Source organism: Bubalus bubalis, chromosome 15 (genome assembly GCF_019923935.1).
Source record: "Bubalus bubalis isolate 160015118507 breed Murrah chromosome 15, NDDB_SH_1, whole genome shotgun sequence".
Lineage (NCBI taxonomy): Eukaryota > Metazoa > Chordata > Mammalia > Artiodactyla > Bovidae > Bubalus > Bubalus bubalis.
In genome coordinates this window covers 78553694-78573145 of record NC_059171.1, presented here as the reverse complement: position 1 = coordinate 78573145, position 19452 = coordinate 78553694, and the positions used below count along the sequence as shown (strand labels likewise).

At 56.1% G+C, this 19452-nt stretch overlaps 1 protein-coding gene across 9 annotated transcripts in view; it reads left to right on the top strand.

The window, feature by feature from the left end:
- The window catches only part of TRAPPC9 (trafficking protein particle complex subunit 9), a 388230-nt gene that overhangs the window by 252735 nt on the left and 116043 nt on the right, over positions 1-19452 (top strand). Inside the window, exon 20 of one of the 9 annotated variants that reach the window (XM_044928871.2) lies at positions 10883-11305. The exons of 7 other annotated variants lie outside the window; for them this stretch is intronic. In XM_044928871.2, coding sequence (XP_044784806.2) covers positions 10883-11027 — 145 coding nt within the window. In that variant the 3' untranslated portion in view covers positions 11028-11305. Of the gene's footprint in view, positions 1-6683; positions 7643-10882; positions 11306-19452 lie in introns of those variants that run through there. One more of the 9 variants, XM_044928872.2, reaches the window with a different exon arrangement.

The window sequence follows — 19452 nt, the reverse complement described above, 5'->3', positions numbered from 1 at the left end:
GGTAGGGCCAGAGTCCTCGCATGTCCTGCCCCACGTGCAGGCGTCCCATGAGGACTGGATGCGGGGCACCTGGTGTCTGGTCTGCTGCTCTGGGGTCACCTGGCACGACCTCGCCCCGTGTTCAGCTCCCCTCTAGGATGAGATGGTCAAGCCAGGGGCCTCATCCCTCTGCCTTGGAACCCTCACCTCTTAATGCGGAGCCTGGCCTGGAGGGAGTGCTCCTGTGTATTGACCAGAGTCAGCCTCCTATTAGCATCCTGTTCAGTTCATTCGTTTTTTTTTTTTTTTTTTTTTCTTTCTCCTAGAATTGATATGTTCCAGGGACCTTTTTCTCTTTAAAAATGTCCATCCAGGAGAACTCGGGCTGTTGTGCTGGGAGGCCCCCAGGACGCTGGGCAGCCTTGCTTCCTTCGTGGCTGTGTGACGGTGGTTAGGTTAGAGGAAATTCTTTCATTTCCAATTAATCATTTTCTGTGAACCTGTTGTGCATGCGGCACGCAGCAGGCTTCCTGCTTAGCGCGTAGCTGCCTCGCTCCCCCTGACTCCTCTCTCTTTTCTATAAGTGATTGCATTGTTTGTGTTTGCACCGTGTGCTTTGGAGATGCTTCTGGAAGAAGGAGCAGAGATTCTGGTTGCTGAATGCTAATGGACACCTTGTGGGAGGCAGGGGGTGCAGCTCCTGGAGATCAGGAGGCCAAGCTGCTTTGCTCTGGGAACTTTTGTTCTTGATGAGTAGTTCTGACAATAAAAAATCCATGGAGGCACTGTCTCTGCTAAACGGGACCTGAGGCCCGCCTTGTTAGCCTATGTTCCGCAGCCCTGGACCTGAGAGGCGTGTGCCTGTCCCAGTCTGTTCAGAGGAGACAGGGCGCAGAGGACCTGATGTCTCTCCAGGTGTTTTGCCCGAGAAAAGCAATTTTCCAGGGTATCACGTGGGGGAGAATCTGCAAACTCAGGGAGCAGAACAGGCTAGCATTGGCAGCTGCAGAAGGCATGTTTCAGACCATGCGGGAGTGTTCTTAACCGCCCTTTGTACAGGCCCTGTGCCGGGTGCTGAGGGTCTGCAGACGAATAAGCCGTATGCTCTGAGCGACTGAACTGAACTGAGAGTCACAGGGGGTGCAGGAGGGAGCCCTCCAGGGAATAAAGACAGACAGACTGACAGTCCTGTCTGCCTGGGCAGCTCAGTGCGGATGCAGCCTGCAGTGAGGCGGTGTGGAGCAGAGGCTGTGAGCGCCCCGCCCTGCGCCGCTGGGATCAGCATAACCGGAAGCGTTCTGTGCTCCGTCCTGGGGAGGAAGTCCGTCACTGTTGGGATAGTGTCATGGACGGCTTTCCTCTGCCTCCTTCTCTGAGTCATCTTCTCAAGTGCGCCTATTAATAGCACTAGGGGCAGAGTTCCTTGGTAGAAGTGTTTAAGTATTTTAGGGAAATTATAAATCTAGCCTCTGTCAAACATTGTTTTTCCCCAGAATTTGCTGACTGCCTGAAGTTACACAATCTTGCCTTGTTTGTTTGTTTTTTTCCCCTTATTTAATCTCTTAGTGTTTTCTTAAATACTCTTAGTATTCTTTTGGAAATGCAGTTCTTCTGAGTATTTGTAATGATTGTTGTGAACAATACCTTTTAACAAACTTTGGAACCTGGAAGTTGGAAGGGGGCACTCTGAGATCCTCAGAGCCCTGACCCCTCCGCGCAGGCGGGGACCGGGAGGCCTCCGAGAAAGCACCGTGGCCTCTCCGCGGTCTCACCGCCACCTGCAGGGAGAGACAGGCGGGCTCCTGCCTCTAGGTCCCAGGGCCCCAGGTTCCTGACGGGCGTGGAGCCGGGATGTCTGACAGAGAGAGAGTGCTGCAGAGTCAAGTGTGGGCTGGTGCTCCGCCCTCTCCCCGGGGAACGGATTTCTCCTTTCTGTCCTCCTGGGGAACGTGTCCGCCCTCCCATGCCGGTCCAGACGTCCTCTCTGCAGGAGGCTGCCTGACCCTCGAGACACCTCCTCCTCCTACGTGTCCCGCGTTTCTCAGCACCGGGCCGCTGTTGGAGTCCACTGCTCCGGGACCAGGTCCGCGGCTGTCTCTCCCCAGCAGGTGGCGACTCTGGGGGCCACGCCTTCCTCGTCGTCCCTCTTCACCCCCCCCCCCCCGCCCCCCCAGGGCCCAGTGCAGGACCCGGTGGTTAACAAGGATGGGGGGCAGAGACGTCCATGTTCCAGTCCCCGGGACCTGGACACGTGTTTGCTTATGTGGCGGAAGGAACTCTGCGGATGTGTCGCATTAAAGACCCTGAGATGGGGAGATGACCTCGGTGTCTTTGGGCCGCCATAATGAAGTACAGCAGGCCGGAGGGCTCGGAAACGATAGAAGTTTCTCGTAGTCCTGGAGGCTGCAGTCTGAGCTCAGCTGTTGGTCCGAGGTTTCGCACCCATGCCTCTGTGCCTCCGCGGCCTGCCCTTGCCCTGCACCTGGAGCTTCCAGGTGCTCCTGTCGGTCCTTATGTTGCTGGAGGGGGTGCCTTACCAAGTGGGCTTTGGGGGCACTGGTCAGAGTCAGCTTTTGTCCCATGTCCTCCTTGTCCCGGGGAGGGCAGGACTCCCCGTGGTCCATGGGGAGTGTCTGGAGGAACGGGTCCCGGTCCTGTGGGTGCCCCGCCCTCCCGTGTCCAGATGTCCTCCCTGAAGTGCCAGGGTGTCTGTGAACATAAAGGCACCATGTGCTGCAGCCTCAATGCAGGGCCGTTTGAGATCCTGTAACAAAGAGCGCTGAAAGCTTCCGAGCCAGGGAGCGAGTGCCTCCTGGGAAGCTGTCCGGATGAAAATAAATCTCAACTGCAGAGTGAGGGCGAGCACAAGGGTGTTTATGTCTGTGTTATTTTTAGAAACCGGAATGTCCAACAGTAGGGCGTGATTAGTGAATTACGGTACGTTTGTATAATTGACGGTCATGCAGCCATCACAGATTGTGTTTCTGTAGAATTTGTAATGCTGAGCTCCGTTGTCACAATGAGGGTTGTGATGCCAGCAGACTCGGGCAGGGGAGACAGGCTCCCTAGATGAGCGTGAAGGCAGCGCCCTGCATGGAGCGGGAGGCCCTGGGGCCTGGCTCTGCGAGGCTGGGACGTCCCTGAGCTGCTGCTGAGACCCGGGCTGGGGAGGGGGCTGGGCCAGGTTCTTGCCAAGGCTCTTGGGCCATCCACAGCTCACAGCCGTCCGGGGCTGTGGGCCCTCCGGCCCTGGTCACTGTCCCTGACCCCCTGGCTCTGTGTCTGCCTGCTCACCACGGGGTGGACACTCAGCGATGCCTCCAGAGGCTGGGAGGATCTGGAGTCCGTGACCTGGGATCAGGAGTGAGCACCCCCCTCCAGGCCCAGTCCTGCCATGCGGACAGTGTCCACTGCTTCATGGGTGGAGGCGGTGGGGCGTAAGCTGGGGTCTGTAACGTGACACATGGAGCGTGCAGATCAACGGACCGAAGTGAGACCGGCTCGTAAGGCCACGTGACTGGAGGGAGCTCCTGCAGTGCTCACAGGAAGAGAATCGCGGGGGAATCTTCTGCATTTCTTGTTTTTATGTGCACGTAGCATTATTATTTGAAATATGTACAGGTTTTTTTTTTTTTTTTTTTTTTTTTTTTTGCGTTTCACGGCCAGGTGCGTTTCAGCTTTCTGAAGCCGTGGTGTTCACCTGTCCGTGTTCTGGTTCTGTGTGTCCATTTGGATGTGCTCTTTGCCCACAAGGAGTGCAGTGTCATCTCTGGGGACATGGCGGCCTCATCTTTCTCTGGGGTGGATTTGGACTTGACACTTTGGACCCTCACCTCATCTCCCGTTGCCGACCTGGGCATCTCCCAGAGTTCACTGTCCTGCCAGGGCCCCCTGTACCGTGGGAGTCTTTGTTAGAGGTGCAGATGGCCTGTTCCCGACCACAAAAGAAAATCAAGTGAGAAGCATCTTTGGGGTCAGTGCTCCCTTGAGGGAAGGCTGCAGTGCTGAGATGATCACTGGGTGCAGCTGTCGAGCTTGCTTTTTCACTGCACTTATTCCCTCTTGGCAGCTGTAGAGTCCTTTTCAGTTACTTGTGCTCAGCCACCGAAGCCGCCTCCAGCATCCCAGTAAGAGCGTTGACCGGCTTCCTGTGTGTCATCTCCTGAGGTGACAAGGATGGGTTAGTCGATGGGCGGCTCCCAGCAGCCCCTTTGGGGCATGTAGGTAGCTTTCTTCAGTGGTCTCCGGGCAGCCCTCCAGCTGGTGGCTGGCACCCTGCCTCACCTTTTGCTGCCACACTGGCCTTTGGGTTATCCTCTGTCTCCAGCTCTCTTCCCAGACAGAGTGCTCATCTTTAGGCTCCTTCCTTCTGTTGACTTCACAGGACGCTCCTCCATGCAGTCTGCCCTCCTATTTCAGGATCATCATGTAGATATGCCATTGGTTTCCCACTTGAAGTACTTGAAGCAAGCCTCTCCGCCTGTGCAGGGAAGTCTGAACACCTTCGTGTGCTCACAGACTCTCCACCTTCCTTCCCTCCTGCTGGTAGGGGTGGGTTGAGGCCAGATGTTGGGTGACAGGGTGGAAGGGTCCCCCGGCTTTGTCTCGCACATCGTATTCCTTGATTTGTTCCTCGTTGGGTTGGAAGAGGAGAACTTGCTGGATGGGAAGGGCCGTGGACGCAGATGCTCAGAGGGCAGAGTGTGAAGTGGAAACGTGAACGTAAATGTCATGTGTTGTTTCCGCTGCCGCTGCCCTGGGGTGACTGTGGAGTGGGGCCCTGGAGCCTCTGACCACAGGTGACAGAGCCAGTCCTGCGGTAGCCCCGTGGGCCTGCGTCTGACTCAGTGCCTGCGCGGCTCAGAAAGCCGATAAGGCAAAAATACGCTGAAAAGATGCAGGAAGAGAGGTGGGCTTCCTGAACCCCTGTGGGTCTTTGGGGATTTGAAAACAGAATTCAGCCTTGCAGAAGATCGATTCAGCTAGAAAAATCTTTCAGGGAGTCTGGCTTCATGTTGAAAATGCCACAACCATTAAAATATGAAAAGGAGAAAGTCCTTAACAATGTGGAATTGGTAATTAGGCGCAACAAAGAAATTCCAGAAAGAAAATGATAAAGCGGGAGCCAGGCCCCCACCTCATACCGCCTGAGCAGAGCAAAGCTGCCCGTCTTGATCCAATGGTTCCGCCACGGAAATCGTATGAGAACAGCAAAAAGGGGCCGGTCATTTCACACAGTCCGCTTTCATGGGAAGGCCCTTAAATGCTTGATCACTTGAGACATGGAGTGTTATCTCACGGTACTTTTTGGAGCCAAAGGAGAAATAAAGCAGTTGAGCAAAGTATGTCTCCCAGATTGACCTCTGCTCCCTCCCTGCAGCCTCTTTTAAAAGCTTTGTATTTTATATTGGAGTATAGCCCGTTAACTGGAGAAGGCAATGGCACCCCACTCCAGTACTCTTGCCTGGAAAATCCCATGGACGGAGGAGCCTGGAAGGCTGCAGTCCATGGGGTCACTGAGGGTTGGACAGGACTGAGCGACCTCATTTTCACTTTTCATTTTCATGCATTGAAGGAAATGGCAACCCACTCCAGTGGACTGCCACGCTGTGCTCACTGCTCTCTTTGGGGGACATATCCTGAAAGCTGGAGGATGAGCCCAGCCTGGAAGAAGGCCTGGCAGAGGTGCCACCGGGGCTGGGCACCGAGTGTGGATGGCTCTCACAGCTGGGTGCAGCTTGGCGGGCAGCAGGGAGGGACGTGCCGGGGGCCAGGCAGGAGCAGCCATAGGGGCAGGGGGCGAGCAGGATGCCCGGCGGGGCCGCGGGGACCCTCACGAGCCTCCCAGGCCCCTTGCTGGGCAGGCCTGCCCCGTCCACACTGGGCCTGCGGATGGGAGGGGGAGAGGCCCCTGCTCTGAGGCTGGTGTGCACGCCCACGGCTGTCCGTCCATCCCACGTCACCCCAACCCTGTAGGGTGGCCCCTGGCTAGCCCAGCGCTCACACGTTCTGATTCCACATCCGTCTGATCACATCTAATAACTGTTCGTGTGGTACCGCCAACATGCTTTCAAATCCTGAACCCTAGGACCGTGAAGAAACCTCTTAAGTTCAGAGGGGGTGACAACGGTGCCCAGGAGGCAGGGTCACGGCGAGGGGCGGGCTGTGGGTGGTGGCCGCTGCAGGACTCCACCTCTGTGACGAGCTGGGAGGAGACAGGAGGCAGGAGGGGGCTGGCCATCTGCCGCTGGCCCACAGGGGCCTGCAGGATGTGGCTCGTGCGGCGTGATCATCTGACTTGTCGAGAGATTCAGAAACTCAACTGAATATCCAAAATGTTCCTGTATTTGAAACAGTGACTTGAGATTTTTTATGAGGAGGCAGGCCAGATGTGTCTGTGAGCTGGGCGAGGCCGGCCAGCCCTCTGCTCGGACTCCCGGGCTGGTGTCTTGGCTGGCATGCGACCTCCTTGGTGGATCCACTCTGGCTCTGGGTTTCATTACTGACCGGAAGTCTCTCATCTGAACAGCTCTTCCAGCCGAGCTTTTCTTAACTCATCTCCTCTCCACCTCTCTCTGCATCGACACAAATTACTGGACAGTGAAATGGGAAAGAAACTGAAGCTAAAATTTATTTTAATTGGGGAACTTCTGCCATTATCCCTTCCAACCACCATTATCATCTTCATCATCTTCCTTTTACAGTTTCATGCCATGCAAACCTCATAGTGCCAGATGGGAGGAAATGAAGCATCATGATGAAACGGGGGAAAATAAATAAAAATGCGAATGAATCAGACGATGCCCAAGGAGAGCCCGGACTCAGAGGAGCTGCGGGCCTGTGTTCAGGCAAGCCGGGGAGCCGTGCCCAGCTGTGCCGTGGCGCATGGCCGGTGGGGACATGGCAGGATCGCACTCCAGCCAGGCCCCCCATGCCCAGGGCAGGGGACGCAGTTCCCTTGTCGCCCAGGAGGCCACACTGCCCAGAGGGAGTGTGGGCACCTTGGCAAGGCCACAACTTGGCAAGGCTGCCCTAGCCTCACAGTTCCAAGGAGCCTCTCCCTCCAGGCCGTGGGGTGCTTCAGGCACTCGCTCCCAAGCCACATCCCCGGAGGCCGCCTCCCAGCAGAGGAGTCAGGCTGAAGGAGCTGCGGACAGGGCCGAGGCTGTGGCTGCCCCCACGCACACACTGCAGGGTGTTCACGGCAAATGAAGGGGCCCTGGGGAGGTGCTTCCAATCCCCGTCCTCACCAGAAGATGACAGACACGGGCCTCCCATCACTGGCTTTCTGGCAGGCCCAGCCACTCGGCAGGGGAACAGCTGATGAGAACATCCATCGGGGCCTCACCCCAGGGGCAGTGCAGCAGGGTGCAGAGGCCAGCACAGTGCCCGGCGTGGGGTGGGGTGGGGTGGGGTGTGCTATCAGTTTGTCCCCAGGGAGGGGGGACATCCCCGTGCCCCTCAGCCCTTCTTAGGGCTGCCAGCTGAGACAGGGCACGCCTGGGACCCCCATGATGGGACCCCAGGGATAGAGACCTGGCAGGTGAAGATCATCAGGCTGGTAGTCCCAGCTGTGGCCGACCAGGACTACCTCAGTGACAGTCACGGGGCAGAGCAGCCAGGCAGACGGCAGACGTGGGCAGAATGCGGCGCTGCAGTGCCAGGCTCAACTCTGGCCACCTGGGCTCAGGGCCCGGGTGTCTCTGCCCCACCTGGGCTCAGGGCATGGGTTTGTCATACACTCAGGAAACAACACCAAAAGACTACAGAGAAATACCCATTTAAATCACTACTAGTTTCTTGTCATAAACTGTGGAAGCCAGAACCCGTGCCGAACAATACTTTTAAAGTACAGAGAGGGAAGAGCTGTCAGCTGAAGTTCTTATAGCCAGTGAAAACATCCTTCAGGATGAAGGCAAAATAAAAACATTTCGATGAAGGAAAACTAAATGCTTCAGCAAGTTCTTCAGGTTAAAGGCAGACAGAGCCAGGTGGAACTGGTTATTCAGGTAAAAGTGAGCACCACCAGAAATCCTAAACACTTGGGCAAACGTTATGTACTTTTTTCTCTTCTTTCTTTTAAATACATAGGAATTCTTTTTAAAAAATTTAAAAATATGTGGTTAATAATGTATATGAGTTTAATATGTTTGACAAGAATAGCAGAAAGAATAGAGGTGGGGCAAATGAAGCCACGTGAGTTCATTTTATATGAAATGATATGATCTTTTAAGTAGATCATAAAAAATTAAAATTATATTTTAATCCCTTAGGTTACACTAAAAAATGTAAAGAAATGTAGGTAAAATGTCAACAGGTCAATTTAACTTACATATGTGGTGTGTGCATATATATATAGAGAGAGCTCGCAAGAGAAAGATAATAGCCAGAGACTGTTACAAGAGACAAAAAAGCAAAATTCAAGTGTATTTGGTCTAGAAGGGACGCAGTTTATGTAGGTGGGTTCAAGTGAATGAACTGAAAAGCCTCCCCCTGCAAACAGTGCGCTTACATTACCGTAGTGGAGTGGTTGTATTACTATCACTCAGTCCAGTTCAGTCGCTCAGTCGTGTCCGACTCTTTGCGACCCCATGAATTGCAGCACGCCAGGCCTCCCTGTCCATCACCAACTCCCGGAGTTCACTCAGACTCACGTCCATCGAGTCAGTGATGCCATCCAGCCATCTCATCCTCTGTCGTCCCCTTCTCCTCCTGCCCCCAATCCCTCCCAGCATCAGAGTCTTTTCCAGTGAGTCAACTCTTCGCATGAGGTGGCCAAAGTACTGGAGTTTCAGCTTTAGCATCATTCCTTCCAAAGAAATCCCAGGGCTGATCTCCTTCAGAATGGACTGGTTGGATCTCCTTGCAGTCCAAGGGACTCTCAAGAGTCTTCTCTAACACCACAGTTGAAAAGCATCAAGTCTTCGGCGCTCAGCTTTCTTCACAGTCCAACTCTCACATCCATACATGACCACAGAAAAAACCATAGCCTTGACTAGATGAACCTTTGTTGGCAAAGTAATGTCTCTGCTTTTGAATATGCTATCTAGGTTGGTCATAACTTTCCTTCCAAGGAGTAAGCGTCTTTTAATTTCATGGCTGCAGTCACCATCTGCAGTGATTTTGGAGCCCCCAAAAATAAAGTCTGACATTGTTTCCACTGTTTCCCCATCTATTTCCCATGAAGTGATGGGACCAGTGCCCTGATCTTCATTTTCTGAATGTTGAGTTTTAAGCCAACTTTTTCACTCTCCTCTTAAATACCCTTCAAGATGGAGTATTACCAAAGATAAAGAAGGAAGTCCGTGAGGACGAAGCAGTCAGTCCATGAGTGGGCATTGCCATCGCAAGTGTGCGGGTGTGTAGTAACAGAGCTTCAAAGCACACAAAACAAAACCTACCTTCAACTGGAAGTGGTTACAGACAATTCCACAGTCATAACTGGGCATTTTAAGATCTTTCAGAAGTGATGAAAGTGTTAGACCAAAAAACAAAAAAAATTTAGTAAAGAAGCGAGTGGCACAGAGCTATCCACCACCTAACTGTATTTAGAGGACACTGCAGCAAACAGCTTCAGCATACACACCCTTTCCAAGTGTACGGCTGCGTTCACCAAGGTGAACTGTATGTTGGGCCACAGAAGCAAGTCATGGTATATTCGAAATAACTGAAATCACACAGAGAATCTGTGTGTATTAAACTCTAGTTAATGGTATATGTGTCAAGGTTTTTAGGGGAAAGTATACTGATGTTTGCAATTTACTTTAAAATGCATGAACAGAACATGAATTAATAGGTGGGTAAACAGATAAATATGTTAATGATATGCAATAAAACAAATATAGCTAACTATTAATAATAGAATCTAGGTGGTGGGTTTACCAGTTCTTATTGTAAAATTTTTTAACTTTGCTATATGTTTGAAAATGTTCATAGTAACAATGGGAAAAAAATTCCATTATTTTTTAAATGGAAGTCTCAGAATACTTAAGACAGTACTGTACATTGTAAATATCTTAGAGGGGGAATTGGCTATGTATTCAATAGTATTTCTCCAACTTATCCATCCCAGGAAACCCCCCACCCCATACCCTTTTAAGGAAGATCTCAAGGAAACAGAAATCCAAGATTCTATTGGTATAGCAGAATAGACCCAACCAAAATTTGTATCAGATAGCCCTGATCCGAGGTGGCTCAGTGGTGAAGACCTGGCCTGCCAATGCAGGAGACGTGAGTTCAGTCCCTGGGTCCGGAAGATCCCCCAGAGAAGTAAATGGGAACCCACTCCAGTATCCTTGCCTGGGGAATTCCATGGACAGAGGAGCCTGGCGGGCTATAGTCCCTGTAGTTGCAAAAGGGTCAGACATGACTTAGCGACTGAACAACAGCAACACCACAATAAGACCTTTATCCTCATCTCTTTGATTCCTTGCTGTGCAATTCCTGTATGTTTCTGTTTCAGCACCTGTAGAATGGGGCCGACAGGTGCATCTGCTTGAGGGATTACTTGGGGATTAAATGGGACCAGAGGTGTGGAGAACCTGCCTCAGTGTCCGGCATTTTGCAGGCAGTTGATGCTCACCGGTGGCGGTCTCCGCTCCGTCCTGACCCAGGAGTGGCGCCTGGAGCTCTGCCTCCGCCCTGCTTTGGTAGCTCTGTTGCAACAGATGGTCCAGGGCCGAGGAGGAGGAACCGCGAGCGCTGCTCAGTGCGTTCCGGGGTCCCGGCGGCCAGGCAGCTTCCGTGTCACCAGGAGTGGTTCCAGCACAAGGGAGAGGCGGGTGCGTGGGCTAGGCTTTGCTGTGGGAGAGCCCGTAGGATCTTGCATGGAAAAGGCAGGCCTGGCAGAGAAGGGTTTTCACACCCTGCATGAGCAAATGGACAGAAATGAGTTTATGATTAGATTGCAGGCTCTCCAAGCCCCCCTTGGCACCTCACCAGCCAGCGTGTTGCGGGGAAGCATGGTGACGTCATTACTGGGACATTGGTACCGCAGGCCCCAGAGGAGACGAGCCGTGTGCACACTCAGGTCGCCCCAGATATTCTGACGCTTTGGACTGAATTAAAGGGGATGCCACCGTTTTCATAAAGCACCGTGTACTCAGGCCCGTCAGCACCCCAGTGGCATGTACCGGGTGGTGACGTGGATCTGGCGCCATGAGAGGCACCGGGCAAAACCACGACGGGTGTTTCTCAGCCTGGGCCGGAGGCAGAGGCGCGAGAACAGCAGAGCAACCAGGGTAACACACCCCAAACCACTCTCGCTTTAAACTGCGTGTTGTCTTGTCCTTCTTGAAAAAGAGAATAAAGTGCTGATTATTCCCCTTAAAAGCCTTCCTCAAAGGACACAATGTTTCTCCAACGAAGTGGGTAGGTTCTGGGGCTCTGACTTCAGCAGTGACCACAGTGCTGAGTACTCGGTCACACACTTGAGGTCTGCTGAGAGAGCGGGTCTGAAATAGTCTCGTTACACCAAAAACAACAAAAAAAGCACAGGCCAACACAATATTGTAAAGCAAATATCCTCCAATAAAAAATTAGAAATATATTAAAAAATATTTATTAAACCATTATGTAGATTCCAAAAGAGAAAAAAACGTGTGTGAAGAGATGGACATGGAGTAACTTGATTGTAGCAATCATTCCACAGTGTATACATGTATCAAAACTTCCCACTGTACACTTTATATAGATACAGCTTTTACTTGTTTGTTCTGCCTCAGTAGTGTGTGTGTGTGCTGACTGGTGTCTGACTCTTTGTGACCCCATGGACTGTAGCCCACCAGGCTCCTCTGTCCCTGAGATTCTCCAGGCAAGAATACTGGAGTGGGTTGCCATTTCCTCCTCCAGGGATCTTCCTCTGCTGCCTCCGTAAAGGTGGGAGGGAAAGAAGGACAGAGGGAAGAGCAAGCTGAGTCTTGTCAGTTCTTCCTCTGCTGCCTCCGTAAAGGTGGGAGGGAAAGAAGGACAGAGGGAAGAGCAAGCTGAGTCTTGTCAGTTCTTCCTCTGCTGCCTCCGTAAAGGTGGGAGGGAAAGAAGGACAGAGGGAAGAGCAAGCTGAGTCTTGTCAGTTCTTCCTCTGCTGCCTCCGTAAAGGTGGAGGGAAAAAAGGACAGAGAGAAGAGCAAGCTGAGTCTTGTCGGAGGCTGGTTTTACCACGCGGTGGCTGGCTGCAAGGTCACACTCCGAGTCTGCACCAAAGGGCTCTGACAGCACAGAAGAGGGGCACAGGCGACCATCTAAGGCCCCGAGCATTAATACCGACGCATCAGTCCTTTCAACGGCAATGCAGTTGGACAGAAACGAGCCCTGGTAGCTCTTCAGGCCGAGTGGCAAGAGAGACCCTGCGTCCCCGATGCGGCACCTATTAAGCCATCAGGGAGGGAGCTGGTCCCACCACTGAGAGGCCCCACTGCAAGAACGCCTTCATCAGGCTCGCCCCAAACTGTGCTTTAACAAAGCGCATTCTTTCCTAATTTCCTTCTCTCTGAGGAATGAGGAGCAGGAAGTGAGCCGTGTCTTCAGGCTCAGAATCAGGGACACACTGTGCTGTCTCTGTAGTCCATAGCGTCAGCTGGCACCGAATTCACGCTCAAAGGGCTCCTGCTCTTCGTTTCGCACCCCTAGGCCTAAAGCCCTGCTCTGTTACTCTCCAGATGTGTGACTAGTAAGTGTGCCGCCGTGTGCCCGGCACCGTGCCAGGGCTCTGCACCCAGCGACGCATCCCGTCTTCACCCAAGTCCCACGAGATCATTCTTTTCTTCTTGCTGCAGAAGCAGCAGCACCTCGGGGGTTGCAGTGACTTACCATGCCAAACGTAGGTGACAAAAGCATGGAAGGCTCGAGTCGAGTAAGCACAACCCGACCCCACGCGATGAGCTTCCTCAGGCGCCCAGCAGCGGGCTTACGTGATGACTCTCCCTGGGAACAGAGAACCAAGAGCATGCCAAGGAAGCACAGCAGGGGCGGGGTGGACAACATGCCAAGAAAATGGAACAAGAGGAAATAGAGGCATGAACGTTCAGGGGTGCCTGCATCGAGGACAGGGCAGGCAAGGACACTGGACAGAGACTGAGGGCCGCTGGGACAGTGGACGTGCAGGGCGATGGCGACACGTAAGAGCCTCACCTCTGCTGTTAACTGAGCATTTCCCATGAACCAGGCCCCGTGCCAAGAGCGTCGGATATAAGAGCAGCGTTGTCAGCCCTCACAAGTACACTCTGTTGTTAACCATGCTTCGGATGCGAAGTAGAAGGCTGAGAGGGCCTGTTTCTTCCCTGTGGGTGGTCCCCCAGGTCACTTGGTCCCCCGCGTGTTCCCCCATCACCTCATTGAGCACCTGAAGTCGAGGGCAGGTCTGAGGTCTCCTGACTCCCCTCTCGCTCCTCCTGCTGCCTGGCACCAGGGAAGGCGCTGGAGAGGGCAGGTGAGGCCTGCTGTCTGTTGCAGGGCCAGGACAGATCGTGTGGGACCCCAGGGCCCCAGCGTCCCTGCACCAGAACCTGCAGGCTGGCCTGGCTCAGAGGTGCAGCCTCGGGGGCGGGAGCATGGGCCCCCCACCCCAGGAGGAGAGCACCTCGCCTTCAGGCTGGCACAGGCCGGGCGGGGCAAGGTGTGCCACGTCACTCTAGAATCATCTCATCTTCTAACCAGACCAGTGACGGTGTGGGGGGGCTTCAGAGCTAAGAGAGCTGGAGAAAGGGGGAGGGGGGATGCAGGGGCACTTCTGGAGGGCCCCTCTGAGGGCGAGGGGAGGTGGCAACATGAGCCCGCCTCCTTGGAGGTGCTGGTGCGCTCCAGACACAGGCTGTCCTGTAACATAGCTCAGTCAACAGGGTCCCCCCCCACAGGAGCTAAAATAGCCCAGGCAATTAGTCCCGACAGCAACCAACACCTCTGTCTGCAGGAACCAGAGTTGCCATAGAAACAGCACAGCTCAGGAGGTGAGTGGACAGGGAAGGCTGGGCCCCTCCACCTGCGAGGCCCCCGGGGATGCGGGCCATCTGGGGGCTGGACTCGGGGGCAGGAGGGGACTAAGGCTGTCTGACGGATGCTTCCGCCAGACCCCTGTCCCAGGTGAACAGCACGCACCTAATGCTTTAGCCTCTAGATCAGCCTGTCCCTGTCGAACCGAGTGAGGGGATGGTGCGAGGCAGGAAAGGGACCCCTGGAGGCTGGCAGCTGGGGTCACGGCCTCCCCCACAGCGACCATGCGGACCCCGCCACGGTTCCTCAGGAGCAAACAGGTGTCATGTGCCCACAGGCCACGCCACCGGTGGCCTCTGCTCAGGGGGAGGATGAAGCCGGGCTGGCAGCCGCTCCTCAGGGCAGCTCAGTCCCGGGGAGGCAGCCCCCTCGGCTCGCTCACTCTCCAGGCCGGATGGAGCGGCCGGGGGCCAGGCCGGACGGGCCCTGCACACCTCTCTGCTCCTTGCGGGCTGAAGCGTCTGCAGACAGAGCCCGCCTGGCGCCCGGGGCCCCCGCCAGCTGTCTCAGCCCATTGTCTCTGGCTGTCCCTTCCAAAGGCCCTGTGGTCCAGTCAAAGGGACCTGCTTTTTCAACTGAACCTGTCGTTTCCCCCAATTTTCCAGCTCCACTGGGTTGGACGGACGCCCTTGTGGGGCTGGAGCGGGCCTGTGGTGGCCACAGCTCCCCTCAGGCCAGGGTGGGGGTCAGTGAAGGAGCTGCAGGCGGGCAGGGACCCAGTGCAGGGAGAGCAGAGCAGGTGTGAAGAAGGCGACCAGGGCGGGGTGCCTGAGGCAGGGGGCAGAGGGGCCGTCACGGGCCCCCACGCCTCCCAGGTTCCAGAAGCCTCCTCACGACACCCTTTTCCTGACCGTAAACCTCATACTTTTTTTTTTGGCCACAACGCTGGACATGTGGGATCTTTGTTCCCTGACCGGGGATCGAACCCGTGCCCCCTGGAGTGGATGCATGGAGTCCTCACCACTGGACAGCCTGGGTAGCCCCCTACCTCATGCTTCTTGAGCCAGTGTGAGTGTGTCTTTGCAGCGTGCCTGTAGTCCTGCTGCTGAATGTTTCCATCTGTGTTAACCACAGTGCCTTATCTCCATGTTCCCCCCATCGTCTCCACGTGGTGAAAGCCGGCCAGTGCAGGAGTCCGTGCTCAGGTGCCTCCACGGGGCTCTCTCCTGGAGCCCAGGGTCCCTGCCTACACCCGTGTCCAGGACTCTCTGCTGCTGTGTGTCTTGTCTTGTCTCCTAGACACAGGCTTTGCAGGGACAGGGCCAACTCCTGATGAGTGTCTGACACCTGATAGCACCCAGCACCTCACAGTTTTCAGTTCAGTCCGTTGGAAGGAAAGGGACGTGTACCCCTTCTTGGAAAGGGTTGCTCCCACCAGAGACACACGGGTTCTGAGGAGCCCACGCCTGCAAAGAGGGCCAGTTCACACGGCCACAGACGCGGTTCTGAATGGGAGCCACCACTCGGCACATGGACCCACCTTCAGGGAAGGGAGGGACTGGAGGGGGACCATTGTCACCCCCTGAGGACGCACCCACTCCCCTCTGCAAGGACATACTGCCCTAGGAGGATGTGCCTGACGGAAAAGACGAGCAGACTCCAGACAACCCGCTGGCCAGCGCCCTGAGGGGCCAGATGCCCGTCTGAGAGGTGGAGGAGCATGCTCCCGCGGAGGCACCTTCTGGGTGGGTGACCAGGGGTTGGGGGCCTTGAGAGGAGAAAGACAGCCCATGGCTGGGGATCAGGAAAGGCTTAGGGGAGCGGCGGCCTTGGCACTGGACCCTGAAGCTCAGCGCTCGGCCGCTGTGGGAGAGGGCACGGGCATCCCAGGGAGATCAGCTGGCTATCTCTCAACAGTTATGCTTGGAACAAACTGCCCTGAACGTCAGGGAATCAGAGCTGGGCCTGCCAGGCACGCTCACACCCCACGGTGGCGCAGAGGTTGGCCGAGGCCCCTGGGCGCTGCCCTCAGGCCTTTACTGCCGCGGGGGTCAGGGTGGCCAGCCTCACCTGTGCTCGCGGCTGGGAAAGAGGACCGGCCAGCCAGGCTGTGGTCCTGGAAGCCCCTGTCCCGGCCTGGGGGTGTCACTGTGCACAGGCCTCGTGGCCGGGACTGTTGGTGTGCAAGGTCCCCTGTGAAGGCCCAGGGCTCCCACGCCCTCACACGTCCAGGGCCCTGGCTCTGGGGTCGCCTCAGACCCAGGCTGTGTGCTCAGCCGTCCCCAGCCTTTTCTTTATTTCTGAATCATATCACCGCTGTTCGGTGCTCCTGTGACGCTTGACAGATTCTCTGTGAATAAAGGGAAAAAATTGCAGCATAAATCATCCGGAGAGTAGCATTTTCTAATTTGGATGGGAGGCAAAACAACTCCGGGTGGTTTTTTCCTCCGTTTTCAGCAGGGTTTCTCTGTCGGGCCCTCGTCGTCTGCTGTGGAGCTGTAAGTCACAGTCCTGTTTCCAGGGGGAGGCAGGTTTGATTCCTCATCCTCGCATTCGTGTTTCCCCTCCTCCCCCACTTCCTGGGACTTGTCATCCTTAATGACTCCGTGACAAGAGGCGACGGTCGGAGCCTCAGTCTTATCAGCGTGGGTGGACAAGTGACAGAGATCACAGCGCCTTCGGTGGGTGGCCTGGCCCGAGGCCGTTGGAGGCGGTTCTGGTTTCACCACCAACGGGACCGTCCCGAGTCCACTGCCCCACCGGGACGAGCAGGCTCGGGCCGGGCTCTGTGCAGCCTTGTGGAAGCTGGGGCTCAGACGCGTTTAGTCTGTGCAGAGAGGAGGGTGTGCTTGTTCCCTTCCGGCTGTGCCGGGCTGAAGGCGGGGTCAGGGGGCCCGCCGCCTGAGCCGCGGGTGTGAGCCAGACCGTCAGAGGGGCGGCCGACCTTCTTTCCGGGGCTCCAGGTGGGAACAGTGTTTGGGAGCTGCAGTTGTGACTGTTAGCCCAGCCATTCCCCGCTGGTGCCCCTCACTCTCCTGCTCTGTGAAGTGGGGTGTGTTGGAGGCAACGCTGTCCCGGTGTGACTGGCGGCCGGTACCTGGCAGTTATGACTGAAATCCTCGCCTTCAGGTCAGAAGGCCGAGCCCTTGAAGTCGCAGTGGCCTCCCGTCACCCCATGCTTGAAATTGTAGACGTGGAGTTGGAGTCGCCTCCTGGCTCTTGCCCTCACCCCCCTGGGGGGTGCATGGTGAGGGGCAGGACTGCGGGCTCGCTTGCTGCGAGGGACAGTGGAGCCATGGAGGGAGCATGGGCTGATCCCACCAGAGCCTCGGTTTCCGCATCTGTGAAAGGGGCATGTAGCGAGGCAGTGGGGGTGCTGCTGTGTCCGCGATGGCTTTATCTCACGTAACCCTGTGTGGCCCCCCCCGCTCCTCCTTCCTGTGCAGGCCCCCCGAGGAGGTCGGGGTCTCCCAGGGACAGCCAGTTTCTGTGGTGGGTTGGAAAGGAAGCCAAGTTCCCTCCTCCGTGGGGCCTAACGCCGGAGGGCCTCTCCCTGGACCTGATGGGTCTAGAGGGGCTGAAATTGTCTTTGAATGTTCATCTCGGCACTGTTACCTTTTTGTCCTTTTGACATCTTGACTGGAAGGAGGGAGGTTATAAATAGCTCTCATCTGTTGCCTTAAAGGCCTGGGCTGCGTTTGCCGCTTGAATGCAAAGCGGGAGCCGTTTCCGAAGCCTTGGTCTAGCCACTAGCTGCCTGTTCCCCACTGTGTCCCCTGCCAGCATCCATCCGGCCTGCTGTGGCCGAGGCTGCTAGGGAGCACTTTGGGAGCGCTCCTAGCCGAGTCCTGCACTCGTGAACGCTGATTCTGGGGCGGCTCCTGCCCTGGCCCATCCTGGGGGTCAGAGCGGAAGGCAAACTCGGGTCTGGGCAGCAGGCTCTGTGCAGCCAGCCCCCCGTAAGTACGACCTTCCCCCTGCATCCACGACATCCAGGTGGTCCCAGAGATAAGGGAAGCGAAGGTGTACCCCTTACCTGCCACCCACACCCTAAGTGTTTGTCTTTGTTGCCCATGCGTCCTGGAGAGGTGTGTGTAGACACACGGGGCCCGTTCATGGCAGTGTTCATGCCCACGGCCAAGTCGAGGACTGTCCCAGGGCTGGGGAAAGCCTCACCCACCAGGAGGTGGTGGTTACCCCGTTTTACAGGTGAGTGTGCTGAGGTTTAGGCCCTCGAGGAGGTCGGAGTGCGTGGTCTGGAGACGAGGCTGGGAAGGCAGCGAGGGGGTCCCAGAGCCTGGTCCCCAGCTCAGCCCGCTTGCAGACATGCCCTGCTGAACTGAGCAGCCTGGCTGGGGCTGTGGTTACAGCAATAGCCCCCTCCGCCTCCCATGCCCGGGTGCCAGGCTGTAGCTTTGTGTTCCTGGAGTTCGAGGCCACCTGCTGAAACCCAGTTGCAGAAGAGGAGCAGAATTATGCGGGGCTGCGGGGACCCACAAATCTGGAAGAGAAGCAGGCAGCCTGATGCTCTGTAAGGAGAGAGGCAGGGGCTGCTGGAGGCGTGGGGAGGGCCGAGCGGCCTTTCTTTGTTTCTCCCCCTCAGATGTGAGACCAGCACTGTGTCTAAGGCTGGCCGTGTTATCAAGTTACTTGGAGGCCCCTATCTCAGCTCACGTCCCTGGACGTCTGCGGTGCTCTGGGGGCTCTAGGTTTTAGGCTCGGGCACTATTGGCAGGTGGTTCCGGCAAGTGGATGGGCTTGGGCTTGGCATCACTGCTTCTGAGAGCGGGTCACCTTTTCCTGTTCTTTTGCGCGGCAGGTGTGACTTTGTTTTGGACACTGCAGACTCTGACTCTGTTCTTTATGGGCCTCTGGAGAGAGCTGATTGTTTGTTCTGGCAGGCAGCCTGTCCAGTGAGGCTCCCTGTGTAAACCCCGCCTCGCCTTCCTGGGCTGGGCGCCGAGATCTCCGCTCCTCCAGCTCAGTCCCCCAAGCCTGTGCTCTGCTGGTCTGGGTCTGTCCAGTGTGACCTGCTAAACCGTTAACAGCTCACCCTGGGTGGTAGCGCTCGCCAACTTCGGGGGTGCAAATACCTCCCCGTGGCCAGATTCCAGGTCCCAGTGTGATCTCAGGGGACACGGGGGCAGCGCAGCCAGCAGTCCCCCTGGGCCCCTCGGGGTCAGGCCGAGATGCTCGTGTCTGTGCTCGGAGCCCCAGCCAGGCAGCCTGGCTTCCGCCCCGGTGGCCAGTGGTGTCCTGTGCGGCCTCGGCTCAGGGCTGAGCAGAACCTGAGACTCAGCTGTGGGCCCCGGGGGGTCACGTCCCAGTTCTGCTTTCGAAGCCTCTGCTCTGTTGAGCTAGGGGGTCCCATTCTCTGGCCCCTCTCCTCTGAGGTTGCCCCCCACTGATGCATACTCTGCCTCCCCCAGGGACCCCTTTTCCTGCACAGAAAGACGGTGTCCCCGTTGGAGTTGGGCCCACGGTGCTGCTGCCTGGAGGTCCATAGACTGGCCATGGCCACTCTGGGGAGGAGGCGGGCGGGGCGGC